We start from the raw sequence: 19,814 nt of genomic DNA, 5'->3' as shown, positions 1-19,814 counted from the left end.
TATGGCTTAAGTTCACCACAGCATGCAAGTTAAAAGCAATGGGATTCAGCATATATCGTAATTAGCTACATCTACTATAAAACTAAAAAAAGGAAAATGAAAGAACCTTTGACATAGCACCTGGTGGAAGAGGAAAACCTCCATCTCCCACTACAGGGTAATGTTGCAGTCTTCAGAGTTTCAAAGGTTTGCCATTTCTCCCAGAAAAACAGCCAACTGGGAGGGATTATGACATGATGCACTCACCTCTACGATCTTTGCCCTCTTCTCACGGATAGCTTCATCCGCAGGCTCCCGGTTCTCCACTCCAATGGGAGGCACAAAGTCCACCTCCGGCAACCCTCTGAAAGGATCCTTGTCACGCAGCTGGTCCTGGGCTACCTTCTCCTTCTCCAGCAGGATGTCTCTTTGGATCTCCTCTGGCAGCTTCTGCAGGGTCTCTTTGGCTTCCCTGAGAGCCCGCTCGTGGTTTTCGCGGATCCTGGCCAAGTTGTCCTCCAGGGCGGCCGCGGGATTCCCGGGCGCGCCCTCCTCCCGGAGCCGGGGTAGCCCCTCCGCTGAGTCCTCGGCGCGCGCCCCGGGCCCAGGCTTGTGGTCGGCGGCCGGCTGCAAGGCGGGGCTGGAGTGGAACAGGACTCCACTGAGCAGCTTGGAGGAGTCGGGAAGGAAGAATATTGCCCCGAAGCAGAGAGTGATGAAGGCGCTGAACACCAGAAGCAGCACGAACTTCTCCGTCAGGCGGAAGGCGGAGGGGCCCGACCCCTTCCTGCTGCCGCCGCTGCCGAGCCCCCCACCCAGACCGCCGCCCAGACCGCCGCCCGCGGGACTGCTGAAGAGCGGCAACAGGCCCCCCACGGGCATCGCTGCCGCCGCCGCGGCCGCCGGGCGGCCGTCTGTCCAGTGGCCCGGCGCCGAGCGGGTCAGCAGCCAAACTTCGCCGCTGCCGGGCGTCAGCGGCTGCGGGGCTGGGTCCTGCGCATCCAGGCCGCCCGAACCGCTCCGCTGGGCTGCAGGTCTCCCCAGGGGAAACAACTCCCCTCCGAATCTTCTCCCCGGGGCGGCTCCCTTTGCAAACAAGCACGCGTGACACACCGCTGGCTGCAGCGCCTGCGGGGAGAGAAAACAGTAAAACAGAGTAATTAGGCGAATCCTGATAAAGTTTCCAGCGGGTCTCCGCCCTCCGACGGCCTGGCGAGCCGTCAGGACAGCTCCCCCTGCTCAGAGACCCCGAGTCCAGCTCCGGGCACCGCCCTCGCAACCCACTCTTTGGACTTGAGGTGAAGTTTTCGAGTCCCGGGGGGTAGAGGATGTCCCGCGCACACCTGGGGCAGAGAAGCTGGCGGACACCCCCCCTGGAGGGGACAGCGCACCTCTGTCAGGAAAAGCGCAGCGTGGGTGGGGGGCTCCTCAACTTCGCCCGCTCTCCATCTCCCAGCCGAGATCGGCTGCCTCTTCCCAGAGGCGACTGAGCGTGCAGCCCGGGCTGCCCTGCAGTCCCCGCCGCGACTCAGGTGGGCGAGTGCGCCCACCCGCGGGTAAGTCAGAACGGTCAGGGCAGCACGATGCCCTCCACCACGGCCCCGCGAGCACTAATATCACTGCCGGTCTCCGGGCGGTCGGAAACGAGGGCGGTGACGCGTCCGGAGAGTGACAGCGAGGCCGGGCCAATCTTACGCCGCCCAGGGTCCCGCGGGGGTGGAGCCGAGGCGGGGAGGGGGCCGTGCGGGGCGGGGAGTTTACGGGAAGCGCAGCCTCGCGGGGGCCCGGCCGGGGGCGGGGAGGTCGCTGGTCCTGGAGGCGCGAGGCGGGCTGGAGCCACCGGGAGCAGGGCGGTCAGACCCGCGTGGAGGCCCTGGGTGAAGAGGCGGCGGTCTCAGGTCCCCGAGTTTATTCCGCGCGGGCCTCGGGCTCGGGTCCCAGGGGTGGTTGGTTCTCCAGAGATCCGGGAGGCACCTGGGGTTGAAGCTGAACCTCCTGGACTCGCTTTTGGATAGCACCTTGCGTAGCGGTCGGGGACCCACTGCCGGGGGTCCCGAAAAAGGCAGTAGATCGCAGGGCACTGAGTCGTTCCAAGGCGCGTCTTTTTCCTCCAATTACCCTGTTTTTACCCAAGGCAGAGATTCCCCGGTGCTCAATAGCAGTTAAACCAAAGTTCCTCGTTAGAAGAACCATGATGTGAGAGCTCTTGAGCACTCTGGTCTATCTGAATAACATCCTTTTACATCCTCAGAGACTTATGGTTTTGTGGGTGCTTAGGACTCTTCCTATGCACCCTTTTCCCCTTCAAAATAAAGTTGTGTGCTTCCCCCGCCCACCCTCCCTTTCGAAATTCATTTACCTCATAGCAGTTGGTCAGATTTTCCATTCAAAGGAGTCAGTTTTATGCTGCCAAAGCTTCAAGCAATAAATTGAATACTGTTGAAATTAAGTCTTGGATCCGAGTACTTCCAGCGAAGTAAGGACTGGGTCCAATAGAATGTTTTCAACACAGCCTTACAGTATTTGATATCTCAAGGAATGTCATGGAGACTGGCTCCACCTCCCATGACATCGCATGGAATGTCCTGGTCTCTGCTGATACCACATAGAAAGACTTTAGGATCCAGTCGGTAGGTAACCCACTACCCCCCCCCCCCAAGAGGGCTGGTCAGCATTATTTTCCAAAATGTGTTCCTGATTCCCCCTTTGCTACAGTAAGGGGTAATAAATTAAAAAAAAAAAAAAGGAAAAAAAAAAGTTGACTGACTTCCCATTACTGAAAGCTAGTTTGTAGCAGCCTTGTCTTAGCCTCACCCTACTCTGGAAATGTGATTTTAGTTCTGTTTCTGCTTGTTGTCTTATAACAAAGGAAATAGCTGACACCTTTCAGGAAGGTGCCCACAATATGGTTGTTTTCAGGTGTTAGACTGTATGAGAAAATACAAAACAAAATCAGAAATCCTATTGCAGTTTTCATATACGTATTGATTTTAGCTATTATTGCTTGATATATTTATTTTTGTAAAATGCGCCATTCATGGGAAGTTCTAATTAATAGGAAATTATGGTTTGATAAAGACATCTGATGGCTTGGTTATTTTGATACCTGCTATGAAATTCTATGCCCAGAAGAGTGCAGCATATCCAAGCAGGGTAATAAATTTAGGACTGAAAAAATAAAATGATATATTTTTTTAATGATGGGAAGGTAATTTTTACTTCAAACTACATTTATAGGTTATAGATAGGCTGAAAATTTGAATCACTGTGAAATAATATTGTTTGTTTCCAACAACATTCTTAAAACCGAGTTACTTCATGGATACATAAATGACAGAAATTGGGATTCATTACCAAGGAAGCAAACTGCTTTATGATCATTTTTGGACTGACCTATTCTTTTAAAATTTTTGTTTTAAGAAAGAGGTCACTTTTTATGGTGACAGAAATATTTGGAAACTTTACTTAAATTAATCTTTTAAGTATTCCAGAAAAGCAATAAAATCTACTTTTTAGTGCATGTTAAAATGGCGGTGAAGGGGAAGTTATAATCTAATTCTGTTTCTGAACTCTAATTTTGATACCAATAAGTTTGGGCATTGACTCTACTGACTGTAGTGGAAACATTGAAAAATTGGCACTGAGATTTAAGAATGATTTTTCCCTAAGAACTTTACATTTGATTTATCTAGATTATTTCTAAATCTTTTAGAGGACTGCTCTTTTAATTTTAACTCACTCTTAAGAAGCTTATTATAAGATTTTTTATTATCTGTATTTCTTATGACAGAAGCTTATTGTGATTGAAACCTGGCTTAATAATTGGTTAAAGAAGACCAATAGCTTTCATATTAAAGGGTACCAATCTGTGGTAGGTGGGAATGATAACTATATGAGAATGTTCATATTTGGGCTAGAGAAAGTTTTAAAAATCACAAGAAAGTTGTCTTAGAAGATATATCATTCAGAATAGCCATGCAAGCTTCTTAAAAATAACAATCACGCTTAGTAGTCCTGTATATGTAAGGGAGGGAGTAGAGTCGAGTCAACAAGAAAAATGTACTTATTGTAGAAGCAGAAATGTGACACTTTGCCTTGATTTTAGTGTCACAAAGTACTTCATGTTCTCCTGTTGAAAAAAAAAAATGTTTTGCACCCTGAGATTTAAAAAATAACATGTTTTTTGTTCCGGTTTCTCAACTCATAAAATCTTTACTGTCCCGTAAGACCATACTTCCCACTCTTATCTACCTAGACAATGTTGTGATCTTTGTGAGTACAATGATTGAGATGAAATTGCTGTTTTCTCATGAATAGTCTGATACAAACTTGGCAACCTCTGTAATGTTGTTGAATTTTTTTTTCTCTTTAAATACTTGCTGTGCCTTTTGATTTGACCAGCCAGTCTTTCTGAAATACAGCTCTCTTGAGTGAACCTTTTGCAAGTTGCTTATAAGCATAATTCTTACTTTTTCCTTTTTTTCAATGTTTGTGTCTTAGACAAATATTTGTGAGTGTTCATATTTCAAGATATAATCTTTAAAATCAAGTCATTTTTAAAAAAAACCAGCTATAGTCATAGATAACCTCCCTAAAACACACACACACACACACACACACACACACACACACATACACACACGTCCCCAATTTTTTTGGCTGTTTAAATTTCATTGTTTTTTCTTATAATTTAACAAAGGGTAGATTTAACTTTCACATTAATATGTCTAAAATTAAATATAATAATTATGAGCAGAGTTACAGAGAAAAAATTGGCAAAATGTTAATAAAAACTTGCTTTGAATTAGTAGTTTTATAAAATTATTATGTTTTCAAAAACCAAAATGCAAGAACACTTCTTAATAGGCAGTTTCCAGAAGGTACCAGTTAGAAGTTTATGAATGAATCTTTTTGAGGATTTTGTTCTCTGATTTAAAAATAAAAAGTAGTCTAATAAATATATAAAAAGTAGGCATATGTTTTTATATTTAAATAAAAATATATATTATATGTATATATATTTTATATATACATTGTTGTCATTGTTGAACTTTCAGACATATATACGGTATATGTATATATATGTGGTAATTACTGAAAATTTCCAAGCTAGATTTCTGATGTAAAAAAAAATCTTTTCTAATTGCCTTCAAATTTCAGGTTAGAATAGTTTTTGCTTGTATTTTAAAAATGTAATATGCAGAAAATACTTTATTGTGAACATTATCTCAGAATTGCAATATTTCAGTGAGCAACTTTGAATTTTTTTTAAAGAGAGAGAGAGAATTTTTTAATATTTATTTTTTTAGTTTTCCGTGCTCACAACATCTATTTTATTTTTATGTAGTGCTGAGGATTGAACCCAGTGCACCGCGCATGCCAGGCAAGTGCGCTACCGCTTGAGCCATATCCCCAATCCAAAACTTTGAATTTTTAATATGGAAATTAACTGAAGGTTTTGGTACTAAAATTGGAGTCTACCGTTATATCTCTAACTCCATGTTTTTGCCCTTCCTTGGTTTACTTTAGAGTGAGTAGCAGATTGTTTTATAGAATTCCAGTCACTTTTGGTGAGGCCCAAAGGAGTGGCTTTCAGGAGCTAAACCAACATACCCCTTTGTCCCTGCAGTGTCCTGTTGAAGGATCTGTTTTTCTTTTGAACACTCATTCCATAAATATTAGCTGTCCATAATTTGAAAACATTGGTTTCACAAGCATTTGTAAATTTTGCTGTTGTTGTTGTTGTTGTTGTCATTGTTGAACTTTCAGAGCTTTATTCTACATAGAAACAAAATTTGCTAGCCTCTTCCTCAAAGACTTAAGACCCTAGGGAAGACTACTGCAAAGCTGAGGGAAAAAAATACTGTTGCACTTTTAGTAATTAAAGTTGCATTAAATTAGAAAGTACTTCATTTGTCTTGAATGTTGGAGCCTGAGGACAAACATTTATTTGAAAGAGAAGATATGATGATAGCTTCAGAGAGGTTCTAAATCAACATTCAAGGTGAGAAATGTGTATGGAGTTCTCAGATATAGGTTTCCTTAATCATGTGTACTTTTCTTTTGGTTTGAAGAATATTACAAGGACATCCTTACTGTGATCTTTATTGTGTTTTGATTTGATTTGATTAGCACAGTGACTGAAAGAAATCAGCACAGGAAGAGGCTTTCCTGAGGTACTGGGCAAGGGTTTGAATAAGGGAGCAATTTATTATAGAGGACATGCATGTCCTTGGCTGTGTGACAATGGCAGATAAGTCACCTATCTTCTGTGACTCTCATTCTTCATCAGCAGCATTGCTGTGGCTCTTAAGCTAAATGATATAACTAACATGTCTGGCACAGCAGACGTTCACAAAATTTAAGACAACCATCCCCAGCAGAATTCATGCTGTGAGTGGCAGAAGAACAGTATCTATAGGATTCTTATAAGGAAGATCCACAAAAGGGTGATGGGGAAGAAATTGTGGATTATGTGGTTCTTCATAGGATTGTCACTTTTCAGATCCTGTCCTTTGAATAATTTCCACTGGAAAATAAGGGATGGGTGGGCTCAGGTTTGAAAGGTGGTGAATTCTACCAATGTTTCTCTGCTTGTATAAGTAGAACCTAAAAGTTTACTAGTGAACCAGGGTTATAGTTCCTAAAGCCTTAGGAAAACATGAGCAGTGGCAAAGTCAAATAAGGAGAATGACATTGCCTGTTGGTGCTTAAAGAATCAGGAAACCAGGCTTAGAGCAGAAAGGTTAGATATAGAATGTTAGCAATGAACCTTACAGACTCTTGTATATAAAATAATATATAAGAATTTATGACTTGAGAATATACTGTTTCAATAAGGGAAAAGTTTCTTTCCTTGACCAAAGAAAGATATAACATTTTTCCTTTCTTAAAAAGTTTTTAATATACTAAATTTATTTTTAAAAAGAATATATTTTTCTGTAAAATTTTTTCTCTCCATCCTCTTATCAAATAAATGATTATGTGCATTTCCAGAAAAACAAAACAAATTCAAAAAGAGGAAAAAATGTGATAAATTATTCTGCCCAGTTGAAAATGTTTTTCATGAAATAAAGTGAAATGAAACCACATGTGCTTGTTCCTATTTTGGAGAATCTATCTACAACTATGACTAGACAGCACTTGGCTTCCCAATTTCCTTGCAAAATACACTGTTTGCACAAGATATTCAGTCCTTATTGTCCTTGAGGATAGAATTTTGTCTTAGCCTTGGGTCTCTGTAAATGAATAGGAATTCACCTGTGATTCTTTGTCCACTTTAAGTTATTTTTCACTTTCATTTGGAGCATTCTCTTGAAATGTACATCAGATTCATGTAGGGGCAAAGGTAAAAGTAAATCTGTGTTGCAGATAATCCCTGAACAAATTATATCTACTGAATGTTTGACTGGTAGTCTATTCATATAATTAAGATTGGTTGGGACTGTGGGAAGCAGAGAGAAAGAAGTATAGAAATTACCATAGGAAAAGAGAAGGGGAGAATTCCAAACTACTGACCCATCTATTTAATAAACTAAATTGGTTGGGACTGGCAGAACCTCATATACATTTTCTATAAATTACCAGGCTTTAAATCTGATGAGTTTGAAATACCTCATCTGGGTTTTAGATTACAAACAAGTTTGATCATTCTCTGAAATCAAGAGATTCTCCAGTCTCCCCCAAATATTAAATAGGCATAATAGTTCTATTATGGTATGATGATACCTTTAACAGTAACCAACAAGAAATGAAAATGTTTAAGTGTCTACACTCTTTTTTAAAAAATATTTTTTTTTTAGTTCTAGAGGGCACAATATCTTCCTTTTGTTTATTTATTTTTATGTGGTGCTGAGGATGGAACCCGGGTCTCACACATTCGAGGTGAGCTCTCTACCGCTGAGCCACAACCCCAGCCCAAGTGTCTACATTCTTAAAATCCATATCTATCTACACCAAGAAATTAAATTCGGTGTTCTTAAAATTAAGTATGCACTATAAAGAATTTAGTTTATTTCCATAATCTTAGACCTAATTTCTTTTATTTCATAGGTAGGATAAATTATTTCATAAGGTAGAATAAATTACCATAAGAAGAAAGTTAGAAAATCTAAATTTATGGAACTTTTCAATTACTAACAAGTTATATATAATGTACTCAAGTACATCTTATTAAGTGTACGTAGTTTCATCATCTCTTTCTCTTTTTAAAAATTGTTTTTCACCCATATACACTGCTGGTAGGAATGTAAAATGGTGCAGCTGCTTTGGGAAACAGTCTGGCAGTTTCTCAAAAGGATAAATATAGAGTTCCCATATGATGCAGCAATTCTACTCCTAGGTATATATTCAACAGAAATGAAAATATATGTGCACAAAAAAATGTGTACACAAAAATTTTTAGCAGCGTTATTCTTAATAGTCAAGTGGTAGAAACAATACAAACGTTCACTGATAAGTGAATAAACAAATGTTGTATATCCAAACAAGGAAAATTATTTACAAAAAAACAAATGCAGTATTGATACATACTATAATATGGATAAGCCTTCAAATTTAAAGATACTAATCACAAAAGATGACATATGGTATAATTCTATTTATATGATATATCTAGAGTACGTAATTCTTTAGGGACAGGGGAGGGCTGGGGAGATGGAAAAATGAAGGGTCACCACTAAAAGGAATTAGGCTTCGTTTTGGAGTGATGAAATGTTCTAAACTTGATGGTTATGATGACTGCATGATTCTGTGAATACAATTCTGTGAATATAATAATATGAAACTATTAAGTTGTATACTATAGGTGGTCATATGACATGTGAATTATAGTTCAATAAACTTACAAAATATTTTCCTTTTGGTACTGTTTTATACTTATCTTGCCTAAGAAAAATAGATTGACTTAAATGAAAAAAAGATACAACAATAACAGGATGAAGCTCACATCATATCAAATAGTACTATTAAATATTAAAGTATTAAAACGTTACAAGTAACAGTACAAAATCAAGAAATATTTTCAAAACCAGAAGAAAATGCCAGAGTTTCTTAGCTTAAGAAATACATATTTTTGTTGAGTTGTCAAACCAAGGGAATGTTTTTCAATCACCCCCATGGTGGATACTTATTCCTTTTAAGTAGAACATAGCCAAGTAATAACATTCATATTTTTGATATGTGGAAAATTACTATTAAGATGAGCATACCTTACAACACAGTAGCAATCGGGATGTTTCCAGGAGAGCTTAACTGGCTCATAGTACAGGGGTCTTACACTCAAGCAAAACATTTTGCTTGCAGGGGAAAGAGAGCTCTATGAGAAATCAGAAGACTCATTTTTAAAATTAGCTGTTTCTATGAGTTAGTCACTTAGCTTCAATTTCTTCTTCTGTATAATAATGGGGACTTCTCTTATCTGATAAGGTTGCTGTGAAAAGCAAAACAGGTATCACTTGTGTCCTGAAGGATGCTCTACAACAGGCCGGCATTTGAATAACTATTAATGATTATTAATTATTCAGTAACAGTTAATATTAGTATTTATTATTATTGCTATTAAACAGATAACTTAGCACAGAAATTCTAATAATTAATAAATCCTAATAATTCTTAATAATATTAAGAATACCAAATTGATAAAATTATGTCTCTCTACAAGATCCTTACATAAAGTTAAGACATTTTGAAGAATTGACTACTATTCAATTTAAAAAAATAAATCATAAATATTTAATGGGATATGTAATCAAACTGATAGCGACACACACATCTGACTCGTCTAGGTTCAGTTAATCCTATCAAAATAAAAGCCATTGTTCTATAAACCTCCAGTAAATAATACTACCAGTGCATCCTGAGAATTTTTAAAAATTTTGCATTCATATAGTGTTCATACATCCATTAAACTTATATTTTCTCTTTTAAATTATTTTTATCTTTTACCTTTTTGTTGTTTTTATTCTGATTACAAGTACAATTTATATATTACAGAAAATTTACAATATATGGACTAAAAACATTTTTACAATAATAATGTGATAATAAGAAGAAGAGGAAGAAGAAAGCACTTGTCTTTTAAAGCAGCAAAGTTATGCTCTCATTTAATATCTTCAAACAAACATTGTTTCTGGATTTCCTCCTCCTCCCTCCCCACTTCTTTAAAAAAATTATATGTAGTGAGTAATAGCTCTGTTTCCTGCCTGACCTTGAAGGCAGATGGGGATGTGTAATGCTTTTGCTAAAACTCTAAATGTTCTCATTTTTAAAATGGCAACCAATGGGAAATGAAAGAGGTTCTATCACTGATCTTTTCTTTCAAATCAAAATCAAACTCTATTCTACTTATTTGGACTACCTATTTTTTTTTTAATTTCTACTTTCCCGTGATACCACACAATTAAAAGGTGGTTAACTATTTTTTTCTAAGTACAAATATACTTTTATGAAAATTGGGGAAAAAAAGACATTAAGAAAAAAAAAAGAAAGCTGATTATTCTCATTTCAGAAACAGTCATCTTTAATGCACTTTTATATCTTCCTTGTCTTTAAACATATACACATAAAACTAAAAATACTTAAACACATAAATGTACAACAGCTAAATCTCCAGGTATAATTTATTTCCCAAGCTGCAGAATTTGGCATGTATGGGCAATAATCTTAGAGTATAAGATGACTTAGCATCAGCTCCTTATTCTTTGTGCCTTTTCTGCCTTCTTTAGTAAATTCAAATTACACGAACCTCGTTTGGTTGACTAAAAAAGGTATAGCTGCTCTTCATTTTTGTTGCAGTTTGCTTTCCCCTTTATTTGGAAGTTTTAGTTCAATTTAAAATGTTTATGTTTTTCATTTTGTTTGCCCTGCCTTTCACATCTTCTATCCAGTCAGAAGAAACTGGCTCATTAGTTCTTCCCATCTCTGAAAATAGATTTGTTAATTTCTCCCCTCAGTGTTCCTGTTTTTTTCTGAAGATTTAATTCTGGGTACTGCCCTCCAACAGCCTTACATGACATTTTAGTTGACCAATCTTTAAGTGAAAACAGAGGGTTCTGTCATTTCAAAAGTCCCTTGCTATTTGTTTATATTTTATTATCTGTAGCAAATAAGGGATTTGGGAATCTGAAATGCAAAGATAAAATTCTTTGCAGAAGTTTTCAAACCTAGTTAGTGAGAGACTGAACACTGGAAATCACGAGTTGAAATTAGGCTACGAAATAATTGAGCACATTATTTTCTATTCTCATTTTCTTCATAGAGAAGTAAGAAAATAGAGGATGTAAACTTTTTTTTGAAATAAGTTGTTTTCATGTGTATATTTCTGTGTATCTTGAAGGTGTTTTGGCCACAGCTTAATTTCTAGTTCCTAAAGTTTTCCCATTATTTTTCTTTAAAAAGAGGTCATTTTTTTTAACCCCATCTTCCCTGCCCTCAAACCTTATTAGGTTCTGTGGTTCATTATTTCAATAAATGTCTTGCCAATCTCTCCCTACTTTTGTACCTCCATCTGTCATTTTATCCCTAGGGAACACAAGCATCTACTCTTTCAGTGTCTATTCCCTGGTAGCCAAGCCTTAAAGGAAAAGTACAATATGGCAGATTAAAAATGCCAGGATTCATCTCCAACTCCAACAGTCCTCAACTGCCTGACAAACTTCCTTGGTTCATTCACCTTCCCACACTGCTACAACAGCTTCAGAACTTCCCCCATTCTTTTCTACTCCCTCTATTCCAGTGATTCCCAACTGGAGACAGGCACTCCATACGGGCATTTGGCAATGTCTGAGAACTGTTTTGAGTGACACCATTGGAGGTAGGTGAGACTGCTGTTGACTTCCAGTGGGTAAAGGCCAACATTCCACAACACAACAGGATAGACCCACAGAATACAGAATCACCTGGTCTAAATGTCAGAGTGCTCAGGTGCAGAAACCCTCCTCTAGCACCTTCATGCTCAACATATGCCTTTCTTCCTTGATAGAGAAAATAGCAGCAGCATCTTTTCTATTTCAAACAGAAATCACTTACATATTTCTGTAGCCAGCCCTCATATCTTCTTGATACTAGAGATGAGAACTTTCGACTTGGTGATGATGAAATGAAACTGAGTCAAGGGAGTTGTAATATATGGGCAATACTTTCATTGGGGATTCAGCTGAAGGGAGATAGTACTGAGATAGAAGGACCTGGCTGCTTTCTAAAAAAAAGAAGGATGCAAGCTTTTATTGATTTACTGTGGTAGGCTAGAGACTGATAAATTTTTTCCTGACCAGGGGCATAGATTCAAAAGATGTCTTTTCTTGCTTAAGACTCGGACCACCAGGTGGTCACAGTCAACTTGTTCCAGAAACTGCTGAGTTATTCATTCAACTGGCGCTATCAATCTGTGCAACCATCCTGGCCTCATGGCTCTATCTGTACGTGATGATATGGCTGAAGGACTTTTTACTCTGTCTGCTAAAAAGGCATAAGGATGGGATAGAAGAAAACAAACATGAACTCCAACAGGAAATCAATGCATCCACATGAACAGCTAAACAGAATCTGATCCAAAAGGATCAGATAATGTAAAGATCGAGATCCCATCCTAGTTCACCTATCAGACATCTGCAGGCCCAAGTGAAGAGTCAGCGTTTTCGGCAAAAGAGGCCTTGAAGTTTCTGAAAAGTAACCTAGGCAACTGTTTATCATCATAAATCACACACCAGAGATATTATCTACAGCAAAGCTAGTGGGAGTCTTATAATGTATTGCTCAGCTGTATGACCTCACAAATTAGTAATTTTTAGGCTAAGAACTAGTGAAGCTGGGGCCATAATGTGGCAGTTGTCCAGCATGCATAAGGCCCTGGGTTCAATCCCCAGCACCACAAACAAACAAACAAAAACAACAAGTGAGGCTCAAGGGTCTATTTAGGTTTTCTCCTGGTAACAATTTCATCTTGTGCAAACATTGTGTTTCTGTAGTTTTATTGGACTCTCAGGACAGGTCTGTGAAAAGAGCATGGAGAAGCCACATGCTTAGCTACAAACTATGGTACAACAGTTTCTTGCACTCAGGGGTTTATTTCATTGTCCCAGGTTTTTGTCCCACCATGGTGATTCCTGAATGTCTTCTGTTACAACACAGGAGCTATAACCTCCTCCTGGTTGAAGCCAACTCTACAACTTTTGCTTTGGATTTCCAAACTTCTCACCTTCTCTGTAGCATTATTATATTTATTATTCATTTTCTATTATATATGTTCAATCTTGCTTTCTATATTCTTCCTTTTGATTTTAATGAAAACAAAACAGACCTCCTTTTCCTCCATATAATGGCCCAGTCCTTTCACTCTTTTAACAATACATTCCTCCAAATAGTCATTAATGATACCACCCATCCACAATTCCTCACCTCTCACTCATTGCTCCACCCTCTTGAGTATGGCTTCTGGCCCCATCACTCCATTAAAATAGCTCCATTGAAAGTCACCAGTGCCCTTCAGGTTGTAAATTCCTGAGATAATTTTAAATCCTCATTCAACCTTACCTCTCAGTAGCAATCAACAATGTTTATCACTCCCTGCTTTTGGAAACAGAGTTCCCTTGATTTCTGTGACCCCACAATCTCTTAATTTTCAACATCTCTGGTCAATTTCCTTGTTTCCTCTGGATTTATCCTCTTCCTGTTCTTTATTTAAAGGCTTTAGGCGTTTCTTTAAGACTCAGTCCTAGAACTTTATATCTTCTTGACCCTCTCCACCTTCCTAACTAATGTTGTTCATATCCATTGATTCAGTTAACACATATATGCAAAATAATTTAAAATTAGTATTTCTGGTCGAGAGCTCTTAGAATTTCAGATCTGTATATCCAATTAGCTAATTCTCTTTTGAATGTGTCAAAACATCTTCATCTTACCATATCTCTAGATGACATCTGCCTCTTTTCTTAGATCCTCCCCTCCCAACACTCCCTTGGGAAAGACTCCATTATCTTGGTGAGAGAGAATTCCCAGCCTTCTGCTACTGAATCTAGGAAAATCTAGTCTTCTTTTCCTGGTTATAGCACATTGATTGGAGGTTTTCTGATTGCCTCTTTGCTTCATGATTGAAGGTCAAGGAAGTGCTCAGCATTCATTCCAAGCTTGTTGGTGTGCAGATACAGTGTTTTTGGTGTTACTGTCAGATTATTTCTCTTAAGAGATGTTTACAGTCCTCTGTATGCTGTTTATTTGGGAGGAATCTTTCTCTGTGCCCTCATCATTTTGGAGGGGATCATTCTTTCTCAATCAATTCTTATTTTATATAAGAATTAGTTATGTTGGTATTTTAATGTGGCAACCTGTTAATGTTTGGAGTTGTAAAAATTCGGTTTTGCTTTATAGAAGGACAAACGTTCATTTACCTGTTTTTAAGTTTTAAATTATGAGTTAAAAATTTAGGCATTTTAATTTAATAAATTATTTCTTCAAGATTTTTAATGCTATCAAAAGCACAGATTTCTGCCCTTGGCCACTCAATGGTTTGAATTCTTTGCTGGTACAACAAAATTGATGCCCAGAGCTTTATCTCTATTGGGTATCTGAATCCAGGTGACCAAACATTATAATCTAATTATCTTTTTGTCATGCTATACCATGACCTTCCACTTATCTTTCCCAAAATATTAAGAAGGCTCTCAAGGGTTTTTGTAATATTCTATGTTCTGATTTCAAATTCTTGATATTGGGGGGGTTGGGGTGCTGGGGACTAAACCCAGGGTCTCATGCATGCTAGGCAAGCACTCTTCTACTGATTCATACCTCCAGTCTTCCAATTTTTTGTTATGATGCTTTATTTTGATTGCAAATAACAGAAAACAATACTCATCTCCTTTAGCAAAACAGCAACAACAATAAAAAATACACATACACCAAACAAAAGGCAAACTGTAAAACAAATACAGAAAAATAGAAAAAAAGAAGGAAGAAATTTATTTGAAGAAAAATAGAAAAAAAAAGAAGGAAGAAATTTATTTGAAGAATACATAGGTGCATGGAATCAACTCAACATCTGATTATTACTCCATTAAATGAGGTGCTTGGGGTGCTAGAGGAAACTAGAATTACTTGTGGACTTATATCCATAGTTAGAAACCCAGAAACCCTTAGGATACCAATTATAAATTAAAACTTAGCAGAAGAAGGCTTAGACATCAAAAGATTATTGGGATTTACCAATTTACATGAGCAGAATTTGGAGTGCATATATAAGAGCAGAATTTTAAGGTATATGACCATGAATAGAAAAATATAATCTTAGATTAAGTTGGAGAAGTATCATTTTAGATTAGGCTGAACTTATTGATGCAAATTTACTTACCAGGGATTCCTGATATCATATAATAATGAGAAGCTGGGCAGCTTAAAAGGAACCTGGAATTATAGATGAACTTGAGATGTCAAAAATGTCTTAGAATAATGTAGAGAAAATATTTCAAGAAATTAGGGGATTAGAATCCCAGGTTTGTTGTGTTACAGGTATGTGTTACCCATCTAACTGAAGTATCCCTTCAGCAGGACCAGAGACATTCCATTACTAGGTCTCTCTTCTATTGCTATAACTGAACGTCCCAGACTAAACTATGAACAGTAATCATTTATTCTGCTCACTGCTCTGAAGTCTGGGAAGGTCAGTATCAGCCAGCTGCCTCTGGAGAGATTCTTCTTGCTAGTGGGGACTCTTCGGAGACCCAACCCACCATGATATAGAATGTTCTGTGGAGAGACAGAATGTTTGAGTTCAGGTCTTTTCTCTTACAAAACCATAGTTACACTGAATTAGGTCACTACTTTTATGGCCTCACTTATTTACCTCCCCAAAGTCTTATGTGCAAAGGATCAGTCAGACAAGCTTCCACATTCTTAATTTAAAAAAAAGAAAGAAAGAAAAGAAAGAAAGGAAGAAAGAAAGAAAAACAATGGAGATTAAATTTCCACACAAGTTTTCGTGTGGACATTCAAAGTATCACATTAGAACTTTAAAGTATATATTGTAACACAACTCTGGCATATTTCAAAAGAAGTGTAGTGGCTCTTCTCTGGAGACAGTAGGAGAAGCTGAAATAGAAATGGATTTCATGATTTCAATAGGAATATGGAATCCCTAAGGTGGTAGAAGCCAGATGGACCACTAATCACTGAAGAGATAGGGGTTATGAGAACAGAGTATGAAATGGGATGGCTATAGGGATTTTTAGCAATGACTACTTGATCATGGAATGCTCAGGGTTGAAATGAAGAGTGGGCTAAGATTACATTTGATTTCTTTATAAAAGAACTACTGGTATGGCACAGTCTTTTTTTTTAATGTTCTACACTTTAGTATAATACATTAGGTTTATTAGTGGTGGTGAACAACTTCTCATTGTGTCTTCATATGACCTTTTCTTCGTATATGCCTGGGGAAGGAAGGAGAAAGGGTTGTGGAGAGAAAGAATCTTCCTTTCTTTTGAAGCCACCAATTCTGTTGGATAAAAGCCCCATTCTTACAACACAATTCCTTCAAATACTGCTGTTTGGAGGTTTAGAATTATTTCAATATATATGATTTTTGGAGAGGACAAATTTAATCCATAAGAACTGACTTTCCCAAATTCTGTGGCAAGTTTAGGATCTCTATTACATGGTCTCATAGTCCCCTATGACTCTAATCTAAAATATGTGTGCTTAACTTATAGTGGGGTTACATACTGATACACTCATCTTAAATTGAAAGTATCATAAGTTTAAAATGCATTTAATCCATCTAGCCTTCCAAATGTCATAGCTTAGCCTCACAGTGCACTTTGAAGGATTGGTTGTGTACCCTTGTGACTACATGACTGACTGGGAGCTGTGACTCTCTGCTGCTGCCCAGCATCACAGGAGACTATCACACACCACATCAAAAAGATCGAAGTTCAAAATTCAAGGTAGAGTTCCTACTGAATACCTACCACCTTTGCAACATTATAAAGAAAAAAAAAGAAATCTAAATTAAGCCATTATAAATTAGAGACACTTTACATCTGGTGGCATTTTATATTTCTTTGAGTGATGTGGGATTGATATGTCTTATTTCTCAGAGAGTAAATTTTATAAGGACAAGGATCTTGTTTGGTTTTTCCTCACCAATGTTTCTTGTTAAGGACTGATCTCATCCGATTTGGACAAGCACAGTGGTTAGATAATAGAACCTACAAGTAGAAGGTGAAGCCTGGTGCTCCTCAATCTCTCCTTTTAGCAGTGATGTAAGCAAGTCTTAGGCTAAATTTTTTTCAAAAATTTTATCAAATAAATATGAATTAACAAAAAGGGGAAAATCAGTATATATATTACATATCCTGGTAAATTCCATAAAATCTCAGTTTGTGGTCCTTTTATGGGCTTTAATTCTATCTATGAAAAGTTTTACTGAAAGCAGGTGCAACGTCAGTTTAGAACCAGGATTCAGATATCTTTATAGTAGGCACCAGCTGCCAGAATAGTCTCAAACAATGATTAGGATCAAGGCAAGTCAGAGATCTCACCCTCAATGTCATCTTCAGGGGTGAAAGGTGAAGAGTGAAGATGAACTGTTCTCTAGATTCTTATGCCCTCTTCATGGAAATGGGGGAGTGGGATGGAGGGAGCTCAAAAATATCCCACTCATCACATAGTGTGAATGCCATAACTTTTACTAATGTATGTCATTTTCCAATATCCACTATGCTAATTAATAAGCCACTAATTTTACCAAAGGAAATGATTTTCTCATATTCATCATGCTAATTTGCAAAGACCACGGCTTCATATATATAAGGATGGCTGAAGTCCTTTTGTGCTAACTAGATCTAAAGTGTAGCCTTTTTCAGTAGTATAAGTAGTGCACAACCCATGGAGCTCAGGGAAAGACAGTGTCTTTTTAGGGACAAAACAACAAAAACAACAACAAACACTTAGACTACAACCTGAACCTTTATAATATCACATTGTTCATGCCAAAATATCGTAAAGTAAATTTCAGATACATTTTCCAAGTGCCCAGCACATAGTCATGAAATTTTTTTTATTGGTTGTTCAAAATATTACAAAGCTCTTGACATATCATATTTCATACATTTAATTCCAGTGGGTTATGAACTCCCATTTTTACCCGTATACAGATTGCAGAATCACATCGGTTATACATCCACGTTTTTACATATTGCCATACTAGTGAATGTTGTATTCTGCTATCTTTCCTATCCTCTACTATCCCCCTCCCCTCCCTTCCCATCTTCTCTCTCTCTACCCCATCTACTGTAATTCATTTCTCTCCCTTGTTTTTTTTTCCCTTTTCCCTCACATCCTCTTATATGTAATTTTGTATAACAATGAGGGTCTCCTTCCATTTCCATGCAATTTCCCTTCTCTCTCCCTTTCCCTCCCACCTCTCATCCCTGTTTAATGTTAATCTTTTTCTCATGCTCTTCCTCTCTGCTCTGTTTTTAGTTGCTCTCCTTATATCAAAGAAGACATTTAGCATTTGTTTTTTAGGGATTGGTTAGCTTCACTTAGCATAATCTGCTCCAATGCCATCCATTTCCCTGCAAATTCCATGATTTTGACATTTTTTAGTGCTGAATAATATTCCATTGTGTATAAATGCCACATTTTTTTTATTATTATTCATCTATTGAAGGGCATCTAAGTTGGTTCCACAGTCTAGCTATTGTGAATTGTTTTGCTATGGACATCGATGTAGCAGTATTCCTATAGTACGCTCTTTTAAGGTCTTCAGGGAATAGTCCGAGAAGGGCAAAAGCTGGGTCAAATGGTGGTTCCATTCCTAGCTTTCCCAGGAATCTCCATACTGCTTTCCAAATTGGCCGCACCAATTTGCAGTCCCACCAGCAATGTACAAGTGTACACTTTTCCCCACATCCTCACCAGCACTTGTTGTTGTTTGACTTCATAATGGCTGCCAATCTTATTGGAGTGAGATGGTATCTTAGGGTGGTTTTGATTTGCATTTCTCTGACTGCTAGAGATGGTGAGCATTTTTTCATGTACTTGTTGATTGATTGTATATCCTCCTCTGAGAAGTGTCTGTTCAGGTCCTTGGCCCATTTGTTGATTGGGTTATTTGTTATCTTATTGTTTAATTTTTTTGAGTTCTTTGTATACTCTGGATATTAGGGCTCTATCTGAAGTGTGAGGAGTAAAGATTTGTTCCCAGGATGTAGGCTCCCTATTTACCTCTCTTATTGTTTCTATTCCTGAGGAAAAACTTATTAGTTTGAGTAAGTCCCATTTGTTGATTCTTGTTTTTAACTCTTGTGCTGTGGAAATTAATGTTCAATAGCCATGTACCAGATGATGCTGTATGAAGAAATGAATGAACATTAACCAATCAGGATTGTTTGGGAAAAGAGTATAATACCAGATTTGATTTTTATTACATTAAAGATTATGTAAGTATGTGCTTTAGTTGTAACCAGTTGGAAAGAAAACAACACTATTGTCTTTTCAAATAACAAATTGTTTATGTCACTCTGGGGGCAAATTTTGGCCTGTTTATAGTATCAAATATACGGATAAAATGTTGCTAAAAAACTCACTTAAGAGCCTAAGAAGTTTTGGTGTAAAGAAATGCTCTTCACAGACTATTATAAGAGTTGCTAAAATCTAGGACTGATTCTTAGGATATATGAGGGTAGGACTTCAGATGTTGAACCTTAGTGCCTGATTCATAGAAAGGCTCAATAGAAACTGCTGAATTCAGTGGAATAGAGATGGGTTTGGCAGTGGTCTCAATGGTAGGGCTAATTAAAGGCAAATGAAAGGGTCCAGAAGGTGAGACTCTACTGCCA

At 37.9% G+C, this 19,814-nt stretch overlaps 1 protein-coding gene and 1 long non-coding RNA gene across 5 annotated transcripts in view; one reads left to right on the top strand and one right to left on the bottom strand.

Annotated features, from left to right (window-relative positions):
* The window catches only part of Man1a1 (mannosidase alpha class 1A member 1), a 169,685-nt gene extending 167,208 nt beyond the window's left edge, over positions 1-2,477 (bottom strand). Inside the window, exons 1-2 of one of the 3 annotated variants that reach the window (XM_078019317.1) lie at positions 2,339-2,477; positions 247-1,107 (exon numbers count right to left, since the gene is read on the bottom strand). In XM_078019317.1, the coding sequence (XP_077875443.1) occupies positions 247-1,107; positions 2,339-2,365 (888 nt within the window). In that variant the 5' untranslated portion in view covers positions 2,366-2,477. Of the gene's footprint in view, positions 1-246; positions 1,108-1,322; positions 1,621-2,338 lie in introns of those variants that run through there. The other 2 variants (XM_078019319.1, XM_078019318.1) reach the window with 2 other exon arrangements.
* Positions 2,451-19,814, top strand: part of LOC120889124 (uncharacterized) — a 167,203-nt gene continuing 149,839 nt past the window's right edge. For both annotated transcript variants that reach the window (XR_013424914.1, XR_013424915.1), the window contains exon 1: positions 2,451-2,609. This is a non-coding gene — a long non-coding RNA (uncharacterized LOC120889124). The remainder of the gene's footprint in view (positions 2,610-19,814) is intronic.

The sequence above is a fragment of the Ictidomys tridecemlineatus genome, chromosome 8 (assembly GCF_052094955.1).
Source record: "Ictidomys tridecemlineatus isolate mIctTri1 chromosome 8, mIctTri1.hap1, whole genome shotgun sequence".
Lineage (NCBI taxonomy): Eukaryota > Metazoa > Chordata > Mammalia > Rodentia > Sciuridae > Ictidomys > Ictidomys tridecemlineatus.
The sequence above is the reverse complement of the archived record's forward strand: the minus strand, read 5'-3'. Positions and strand labels throughout refer to the sequence as shown.